The sequence below is a fragment of the Dipodomys spectabilis genome, unplaced genomic scaffold (assembly GCF_019054845.1).
Source record: "Dipodomys spectabilis isolate Male_0828 unplaced genomic scaffold, ASM1905484v1 ptg000075l, whole genome shotgun sequence".
NCBI classification, from domain to species: Eukaryota; Metazoa; Chordata; class Mammalia; order Rodentia; family Heteromyidae; genus Dipodomys; species Dipodomys spectabilis.
The window spans coordinates 11823021-11833820 of record NW_024870752.1 but is presented as its reverse complement, the minus strand read 5'-3'; the positions used below and the strand labels follow the sequence as shown (position 1 = coordinate 11833820).

General features: G+C 43.7%; 1 protein-coding gene across 1 annotated transcript in view; it reads right to left on the bottom strand.

Annotated features, from left to right (window-relative positions):
• Window positions 1–2771: 2771 nt before the first annotated feature.
• Hs6st3 (heparan sulfate 6-O-sulfotransferase 3) overlaps window positions 2772–10800 on the bottom strand; it is a 679678-nt gene continuing 671649 nt past the window's right edge. Inside the window, exon 2 of the mRNA XM_042682677.1 lies at window positions 2772–3498. Coding sequence (XP_042538611.1) covers window positions 2772–3498 — 727 coding nt within the window. The remainder of the gene's footprint in view (window positions 3499–10800) is intronic.

Below are 10800 nucleotides of genomic sequence, written 5' to 3'. Positions count from 1 at the left end.
CTAGCTACACAGGACCCCAGGGATATGACACAAGTGTGGCTTTGAATGGAAAGATAGGAGAGAGGAAGCTTGTGTGGGTCTTTTTAATTTGCTCAGCATTGGCCAGGGGCCAACACAGAGATGGTTCTCTTCTGCAAATCCTGCTCAGGGGGCTGAAGTGGAGCACCATGTATCCTACCTGGAGCGGCAAGGCAGTGGAGAGCCTTTGCTGCAAATCTCACCACCCCTATGGAACAGCGTGAAGTTTGCAGGTGCTCCTCTCTGTCCTGCATACATTCCCTGCCCCAAATGGAAAGCGTGCTCCAGAGAAACAATCCAGATTGTTTTGATTTTTCCACATGATGCAGTGTGTGGGGGGGGAGGAAGAGAGAGAGAGAGAGGGAGAGAGAGAGGATGCATTTCCCTCCCTTCCTTAGTTATCAGGTAGTTACTAATATTTTGTGACCACCTTCCCCCATCTCTACCAACTAGGATGCTATATTTCTATGCCTGTTTTTGTAAATCCACTCTTGCATGTGGCTAAAAAAGTACAGCTTCCTAAGAAGCCAGAGAACTCAGCTTCTTGAGGAATGGGCAGTGTGCAGAGCTCCCCTTCCCTCACTGTTGACCCAGTGTCCCCTCCCCAGGGCAGCACAGCTCCGGGGCACTGCTAGCTTCCTGCTCTCACAGTTGTGCCTGGGTTAGGGTCAATCACTTTAGGGCAATAACAGCTAGCTTCGTTGCATGATTGGCAGCAAGCTCTGGGCAGCAGAGCCAGGAGGGAGTAAAAGAACTCATGCTTGCAGTCAGCGAGGCCAACCTCACCATCCGTAGGAAGCTATCTGTAACCTGCGCCCTTTTCTTTCTCATCGATGTGATGCAATGATGATCTACCCCAGGGGCAGAATGTACTGGTAGTCTGACAAGGGAGTCTCCTTCAGTTGGTGGCAAAGGGGAGCTACCCAAGAAGATGTTTCTGGAAGAGGAAGCCCAGGGTCGTGAGAGAAGCACCCAGGTTTGCATTCAGTGGGGGTTCTTGGCTCTCCATTCTGCAGTAGGAACTCCAAGCAGGCGAGGGGGTTGATTGACTCTCGGCCCCAGAGAGAGCATTCTGGAGGCTGAGAAGTAGCTTAAGTAAAGCTAGCTTAAACATCAAACATGCTGCACATCAATGGAACAGGCTTTTCCGTCTGATTTAGGGTCTCACTCATTTTGCCTCCAGCGCCTTGAAGCGATTGATCATATCAATGTGTTTTGAAACTTTCCACTGGCTCTGATCTTCCAATTGGATACGAGGTGAAGGCATCCACTCCCTCCTCTACACTCCTCCCCTTTGGTGGTTAAGAACATTTGTGCGTTACACTTGTGATTGGGGAAAGGCAAAAAAAAAAAAAAAAAATGAGTTCTTGGCAATACAGCATCCTTTTGATTCTACTTTGAACGCTGGAAACCTGATTTATTGGCTGTAACCACAGTCTCCGAGTAGGTGAAGATCACATGGGAAGAAAGAGACATGAGGTTAGACATATTCAAGACATTGGTGCAACATCTGGCCCAGCCCCAGGGACAAGTTTACATGAATGCAAACTCCACGGCTCCTGGCCAAATCAGCGTTATTGTTCATGTGGTTATTGCAAATGTACTTAGTGTCCATGCTAACTATGCTCCTGTCCTTTAGGCCAAGTTCTTTCTAAGTACTTTTTCTTTAGTGATGACAGAATTTCCACCCGGGTAGGACCAGACCAGAGAAAGTGTCTGCAGCAGAGAGGCTACACTCTGAAATATCCCTGCAAAAATGTATGCATTTTGTAGCTGGTGTGGGAAGGGGAGACATGTAGTTTTCCTTCTAATTGTTTCCCGTGCTTAATTGGGCATGAATTCCTCATGGTGAACTATTAAAGTAGGTTGGTTTGTAAGTGTGATCTCCCTGCATCATTCTTAACTAGGTAAATTTCTCCTATATGTCCTACCAGGTTCATTGCTCAGGGTCACGACCATGCTAGGCACACTTCCCACTCCTTCAGAGATGGAAAACATCAGCTGGGGTTCTTGGGGTTTGCAGAAGGTAGATCTTGGGCCATGATGATGATGATGAGCAGTAAAGTAATTTTTAAAAATGCAGCAACGAAACACATTACTTATGGTTTAAATCACATTCACCTAGGGTTCAACATTTTTTAGCAGCCAGGTAAGAGTCGGTGTGAAGCCTCAGCTAAGGGTGGAAGGATCTCCCTTCTCTTTCTCCTCCCTCTCCTTTTCCCTCTCCACCTCCTCCCCCTCTCCCCTTCTTCTGCTTCTCTGATCAATACTCCATGGCAGCAACATTATGGAACAGGCCAGGCCAGGTGAAGCAGAGTATCCCAGTCATAGTCATGTCTGTGGGTTCCAAGCACCCAAAACGCCATCCCCACCCCCATGATGTCCTTTATTTTGCTGCTGCTTTTCTCCATGACCTGTTTAAAGCGGTCGATGTCAGCTTCATTCCCATCCTGCTTTCTTTTCACTGATTTGGGGGAGAGGGGGAAAGAAGAAGAAGTCAGGACAAGATGGCTAATCTCCAGCTGGATACAAATAAAGACAAAAAGAGGACTCTCCGATGTCCAAATCCAGCCATAGCCAAGCCAGATGGCCAGAGCTCTAAGCGCACAGGGCCCAACTTCTCCAAGCAGAATACCCCCAAATGTGGGTGGGGTGTGTATGTGTGTCCCGGCGTCTGCCCCGATGGATCCTCTTTCCCATCTCCCCACCCCAGGAAAGGGCAGGGGTGGGATGGGGTGTGTGTGTGGGGGGGGTCACCATCGCACCACCTGGCTGTTGTAGTCCTCAGTGACAGTGCCATCCGTGGCCGCGCCTCCTCCTCCTCCATCCTCCTGGGGCCAGCGGTGGGCTCGCCGGTGCTGGCGCTGCAGCCTGCGCTCCCGGCGCCGGCGCCGGCGCTGCCGCTGGTGCTCCAGCTGCTTGGTGCGGCGGTAGCGCTGCTGGAACAGGTCCCGGGCGTAGTCATAGAGCTGCACGTCGAGGAAGTTGAGCGCCTCGATGCGCAGGCGCGCGCCCTGGCTGATGTCCACGTTGGACGCGCGGGTGATGTTGAACTGCGTGAAGGGGGAGATGAACTGCAGGTTGAATGTCCTCTCGAAGAGAAACTGCGTCTTGCGCTGGAACTCCGTCAGGCCGAAGAAGGCCATGTTCTTCAGGTTGTTCTTGGCGCTCTGGAGCAGGATGGCGTTGCGCTCGCTCTCGTTCATGAACGTCAAGTTGTAGCAGCCCACCAGGCTGAGGTCCGCCAGCATGCGCACCTGCCGGTTGTTGGCCAGGTTGTAGCTGCAGTCCATGAACTCTCGCAGGCTGACCCCCGACCAGTCGTCCCCCGGGTAGCAGGTGGGCAGCTCGTCCGGCGTGGGGCTGCGCCCGTCGCACATGTGGAGAGACGTCTTCCACGTGGCGCCCCTCTGCACGTGTTTCCACTCGCTCAGGTAGCGTGACACTGGGTCCCGCAGCATGGTGATATAATAGAAATTCCTGGAAGAGATCAACCAGAGGGAGAGATTAGTTGTCCGCCAACTTCCCACACTGGAATCCTCGAGGGCTATTTTTGTATAACATTGAACCATCATCGTTCAAGGGCCTGAATTTGCCCCTACCAGGTGTATGTACACCTACCTTTTCATTTTCTTCTTGGCCCTGGGGCTTGAACTCATGGACTCTACCACTTGAGCCACACCACCCACGTCTGGCTGTTTTGGTGCTTCCTTGGAGATGGGTCTCATGAACTTTCCTGCCTGGGCTGGCCTTGAAACAGGACCTTCAGATCTCAGGCCCCCCTGAGTTTCTAGGGTTACAGGCGTGAGCCTCTAGTGCCTGGCCATACACATGCCAGGGGCTACTTTTTCAACACTAAGTTTGGAGAGAAATGGGATTGTCAGCAATCACTCACTGATGACATAGTGTCTTGTTATTAATAAGGTGTTCTTCTTGAACAGATCTTGGATACCCAAAGATTGCTGATAAAGTGGGCCAAATAATGCTAACCATCAGGATTGGGGAAAAGTTCTGCCAATCTCCTTGGGCAGGACAATCCATATGACAGATAACTCTGAGTGCCATGCTGACAGTATCTTGTTTACAGATCTCCTGCTTGCCACATACTTTAATCAAAATCTTGAGGTAAATTCACTTAAGAAAGTGTAATTAGAACTCTCCAGAATTGTCATCTGTGTATCCCAAGAGTAACAGAAGTAAATAGTTTTGCACTTGGAAATAGAAAAGGAGCTGAGCCTGTCATCATAGCTACTCAGGAGGCTGAGATCCGAGGATCGAGGTTCAAAGCCAGCCTGGGCAGGAAAGTCAGTGAGACTCTTATCTCCAATAAATCACCAGAAAACCAGAAGTAGCATTGTGGCTCAAGTGGTAGAGAGCTCACCTTGAGCTGAAGAGCTGAGGGACAGTGCCCAGGCCCAGAGTTCAAACCTCACGACCAACAAAAATAAAGTAAAATAAAATAAATACAAAGGGAATGGTATTTTTGTTAGTGTATGCTTATTTTAAGTGATCACGATCACATGAGACATCATGGCTTACTCAAATTCAAAGAAAGAGTGTGTACCTTCCACATCTGTCTCAGAGCTGCTGCTTGTATCTGGCTTCAGTGGAAGGTAATCACACTACATGACACAAAGGAATTACTGTCCCCTCTCCCTTTCAAAGTTGTTGTCTTTTCCTTTACTTCTGTTGTGCCCATCTTTAGATATATTTCTTGAACTACCCCAAGGCTTATCTCTATTTCTTCCTACTTTCCAGCCTATAGCTTTTTCCTCACCACTTAAAACACTTGTAATGTTCATGGTCACATCTAAAAGCATGTTCCTCTCTGATTGTATCTTAGACCTCATGTCTCCGTCTAAAACAAAATCCCGTTCACAGAAGATGTTCCATAAATGATTGCAAGATGGAGGAAATAATGGTTGCATAAAAATGGTTTTTTAACAACTGATGTTAATTTTGAAAAATATGCCTCTCTTTTCTCTTCTAAAACCTGACACTTAAAAATGTTTGCATTATGCACAGAGAGGAGAAAGATTGATCTTCTAATGTTCACTGTCATTGACTGTCATGGTTGATACTGGGAAGAGAAACAGCCAACACACACTTAGGGCAAAAGTTGAATACTTATCCTACAAGAGGTAAATAATAGCAATTTAGTTTAGTTAGTTATTTATATTAAACATACTGCTTTTCTTCCCGTATACTTCAAGGACCTTAGCAGTTCACTTTGTTATTTAGTATATAATTTGTTTCTTTAATTAGCCAGTGATTTCATTAACACATGCTTATTGAAGATTGATATGTGTTAGGATCTGCTCTAGAAATGTGGAAAACATAAAAAGAATAAAATGCCCCCAAGTATTGTTGGCATAGGCATAAAAGGGCAGAAAAAGGTAGTAATTAGCAAGTGATAAAGGTAAGGAGTAAACAAAGAATATTTAAGAAAGTCTCTGTGTATGTTGAAGAATCAGCAGAGTAGAATGGCTAGGCCAGGGGTTCGCATTCTATTTCATTCCATGCTTGATTTATGCTGGAATGGATAGTAGGAGGCAGAAGCTGGTAGGGGAGGTTTCTCTCTCTCTCTCTCTCTCTCTTTCTCTCTCTCTCTCTCTCTCTCTCTCAAGTTAATTGTACAAATGGGGTTGCATTGTGATATTCATGTATCTGCATATATTGTTATGTTTTACCCTCTCTGAATTACTTATTGTAACTCCTTCTCCTTTCTTTAAAGTGACCTTCTTTATGCTACTTTCATTACTTCTAATAATGTAATTACTTCTAGTAATATTTACCCCATTCGTGTTCTTTACCCTATGTTCCCCAAATAGTCTTTTAATAATCAAGTATTATGTATTATTAATACATTATTATTTTCGATCCAGATATTCCACATATAAGTGAAAACCTGCAGTATTTGTCCTTCTGAGCTTGGCTTACCAGACAAGCTTTTCAATTACATCGATTTTCTTGCCAGTGACATAACTTCATTTTCTTTTACAGTGGCATAATACTCCACTATATATATTACGGCATTTTAATTATCCAGTCATGAGTTGTAGGGCACCCAGGCTTGGCTACTCTAAATAGTACTCCAGTAAACATTGAGGGTCTGGTATCCCTTGTATGTTGATTTACATTCCTTTGGATATGTACCTAAGAATGGGCTAGTAGAATCATATATTAGGTCTGCTTTTAGTTTCTTGAAGAATCTTACTGATTTCCACAGTGTCTCCAATTATCTGCATTCCCACTAATAATGTATGTAAGACTTTCTTTTCCCTTATGATTTTTTTTTCTAGCACTTGCTGTTTTCTTGATGGTGACATTCGTATTGGGGTGAGATGGAATCTTAGTGTCATTTTCATTCACATTTCCTTTATGACTAGAGATGTTGAACACTTCATATATTTATGAGCCATGTCTTTATTCGAGTATTGTCTCCTCAGTTTATTTGCCCATTTATTAATTGCATTATTGGTTCTTTTGCTATTTATGAGGTTATAACTTGGAATCTATTAAGCATACGACTAAAGATGCATTGTATTCATAAACTGCCTTGTTAAATGGCCTTTGTATAACTATTTAAAGATAATAATTTTTTTAAAAAAGAACATGACTAAAAAATTGAGAATATACTAGTGTCTTAGAAGTTTAATGAATAGATATCTTTCATCAATAGCTTAACCCTTAGAAAATCAAACAACAGGGGCTGGGAAGGTGGCTCAGTGGTAGAGCGCTTGCCTTGCATGCATGAGGCCCTGGGTTCGATTCCTCAGCACCACATAAGCAAAAAGAAAAAAAGCCGGAAGTGGCACTGTGGCTCAAGTGGTAGAGCGCTAGCCTTGAGCTGAAGAGCTGAGGGACAGCGCCCAGGCCCAGAGTTCAGACCCCACAACCGGACCCCCCCCCCCCAAAAAAAAAAAAAAGAAAAGAAAATCAAACAACAAAATGAATAGCTCTACATGCTTTCAGTTTATACATTCATAGAAACCACATTGAGTAGGATCTCCTCCATCCAGCCATTTCTGCTGTCTTGTACTCAGCCTCCTCCAAAACCTGAAGCTACCATGTATTATCTTTATTCTAGCAATCAGTGATTTCCTCCTCCTCAGAACAGGTTTCTAGCAATCCAAGAAAGGAATCCTCCCCACCTTGCTTCCTCTAGAAATACACTACTGACCTAACTCACTATGAATGTTTCCTTGCTCAGAGTCTCTGTGGTCAGTAAATACATCAGTTTTATCAACCACTCTTTTAGGACTTCCTGGAGCTTGTGTAATGTATGGGAAAAATAAATAAATCTCTCCCAACTCTTCTTGCTCTACAGCCTTTGAGATGACTTTTCTCTGTGTCATCAAGTTTTGTTAAAGCTCAGGTCTCCCAAAGAACATCATTATTGTAAGCAGGGGGTCATCTGCATGTGATCATTGGTCCTGACTACCTCACTATGGGGTACACAGATCTACCTCAACATAAGCTATTGTGTGCACTTTGACTAAGTGAAATCCAGTCCCCTCTGCCTTACTGTAATGTGTGTTAGAGTCATTTTCCAAATGCTCAGAGTGGAATTAATTTCTTCTCTGTTTTTAGTGCTGCATACTCATTACGGCCTTCCATTCTTCATTATCTCTGTGGAGTATTATCTGCGCTGTCCAGTATCTGATAGACAGACTTGCAGCAGTGAGCACTTTGCAATCAAACTGTCTTTTGACACAGTGGTGAAAGGCCTTTTATTGGAGCCTTGAAAAAACAAATTATGGAATTTAAGAATGATGTTCTAAGCAAATGGGAAATTGAAAACTATGATTGTGAAGTATCATAACAAAGAACTTTGGGAGGCTAACAATGCTCTGTGTCAGAGTGATTGGTTCCATGGATGTCCTGCATTGTGAGAAGAAAATGGAGACTCACACGTGTTCTTATCTTAGCACACACAGAAGCTGGGTGTTGCCTCCCATTGCCATGCTCACCAGGCTGCCATTACCCTCCCCCTCCACCCTCTTCATGGTGATTTACACAGTAGCAAGACCCTTTGGGCTAAAACATTTGATTTCGATCACTGTCCAGAGATCCAAACTCTTCATTTGATAAGCCAGAGGTGAGCAGGATGCCTACATGACTTCGAGAGACATGCAGTGTTGCTTTTCCTACTTGGGAACTCAAGTGGTTGGGATTTAGCTGGTTATGTTTGTATACTTTTCAAAATCAATGATTGGTTTTCCAAGGAAGAAATTCCATGCATGGTCATGATAGGATATGTAGAATAGTAAACATGAAGGAAATTAAAATTGACTATCATCACTTCACTCAGATAAACCACAGTAGAACATCCAACACCCTGCTAATTCAATGTCTTTCTTTCATTGATCTGAGTGCATAAGATTCATTGGTTAATTTGTGTTTATTTTTTAACTTAGGAATGCAAGGCGAATATTTGTCCCTGCCATGTTCTGTTCTTTCAGAAGAGTGCAATGTTCTTCTGGAAGAGTATAATATCCCAATTTTGGATAGATCCAAATTTATATAACTAATCTCTCAGTTTTGCATAATTAGGAAGATTCTAGTTGGGGTAATTATAAACAAGAATATGAGGAACATCCTAAGCTTTTAATAATGGGGCAGAGAATAAGTTCTTAGAAGATCTCCTCTGAGAAATGAAAACTCCCATTTCATCATTAAAATGCCTAAATTGCCACTAATGTATCTAACCACAGATAAGATGAATGGATGGGTTCTTCCAGGACCCATCTTCTGACATTCTTGGTTGTCAGAGATATGGCCATTGGAAGCCACAGAGAGCTAGAAGACAGGTGAGAAAGAAGAAAGGCGTCATGCTGGCAAAACAAACCTTCAAAGGAACATCTAGGGCAGTCAGGTTGGAATATGACGGTGAGAAAAATATTTTAGAGATTGGCTTACATTTCACATAATGAGCAGCTGGAGTATCAAATTAGAGACAAAGCTTTTGTGGGATCTGGTCCCACCAGTCAGTGCTGGGGCTGTATCAGAGTTGACATCTGGATCCGAAAGACAGAGCATCTGACCTGGTTATATTCTGTGCCAGTCTTCAAAGAAATAGCCTTCCAAGCCACACTTGGTCTGCAGTGTGTCTTAAGTGTCAGGAACTTTAATTACACCAGGCCAAACATGTTACTAACCCCACCAAAGGCAAGCAGAAAATAAGAGGCTGTGGTATGCCAGAGGTCATTGCTCAGTGATGATCAGTCAGCCCCTATTTCCCTAGAGGAAGAAGCTGTGTTTATCAATAACAAAAAGAGTTTTCTTTTAATCTGGTCACGTGTCACAGCCTTATATTGACGGGAACTCGTGAGCCTCTGATTCCCTAAAATGCCATGATTTGTGTGTGTGTGTGTGTGTGTGTGTGTGTGTGTATGTGTGTGTGTGTTTCCCCAAGTGACTGACAAAAGAATACATTTCAGGAAATGCATGTTCTGGGGGCTTGCTTTTTATTTTTTTTCTTTGCTATCTCCAAGAGTACAGTTCCTCCCAGTACAGTTTCGCAGGTTCCAGGGAGGGTCTTCCTCTCATGCATTATTCAAGAACTTTCCATGATGATTTGGTTCAGAGGCTCCCTGCTTTGCGCTGCCTGGCTGGGGTTTGGGCAGGAGGACATCTCCCGGCGCCCTGCAAAAGCTGTGGCTTATGCATGTGGGTATCCACCTTAAAGCCTAGAGCCGCCCCAGAGTGAGATAAGACCCCCATCCAGCTCCCTTCCAGCTCTAAGCCCAGCCAGGCAAAGCAGAACAGCAGATCGTACACTCCGATTGTGTTATCAGGCGTGCGCGCTCAGCCAAGCTCTCTTCTTAAGCTAATTTCTCAGGCGCTGCTTTTAGGGAATGTGAGAATTACACACAGTCGAAACGATGAGGTGTCTTGGTTCCAATTGTTTGGCGCTGGCCAATTTGGAAAGGAAAAGCAGTGAATCAGTATATGTAAAAGCCAGGCACATGTTTCAATATTTAGATCTACAGTTGACAGCTTGGATGCAGATTTTCCTAAAACATCACACAAATTTTTCTTTCTTTCTTTCTTTCTTTCTTTCTTTTTTTCTTCCTTCCTTCCTTTCTTTCTTTGAATCTCTGTCTAGAGTGTGCCATATTCTTACATAAAGGAGTCTTCTGTTTTAGGATTTTCCTACATTCTGCTAACAGGATTGGGTAATCATAAAATGGTATAAACAAAATTCTTGAGAGGCTCTAACCTGCTGTCACCCCTCAAAGAAAGGGTCCTCTGGGGAGAAATTAATGAAGAGAATGCTAACTTGAAATATGGGAAGTGTCTTGTGAAATGAACGTTAATTTTATAATAATAAATTTATAATAATAAATGATAACTGATAACATTTAATGAGTATACACATTGCCAAGTAATGAACAGTTGGTTCAACCCTTTGAATTATGTAGGTTTTTAGACCATGTCTGTGATTTCACTAAGTAGATTTGTCTTCCCCTTCTTCCTCTTCTTTCTTTCTTTCTTTCTTTCTTTCTTTTTTTCTTTCTTTCTTTCTTTCTTTCTTTCTTTCTTTCTTTCTTTCTTTCTTCCTTCCTTCCCCTCTCTCTCTCTCTCTCTTCTCCTCCTCCTCCTCCTTCTTCTCCCCCTCCCCCCTCCTCCTCCTTCTTTTTTGATGACATTGGGGTTTAGTCAGAGGCAGCAAACTATTCTTAGTCCAACTTTACCCAGGATGAAACTGATCCTCAGAGACACAAAAGAATATCTCCCAAGATCATGGAGTATAAGGAGTAGTGGAGCAGAGACTTT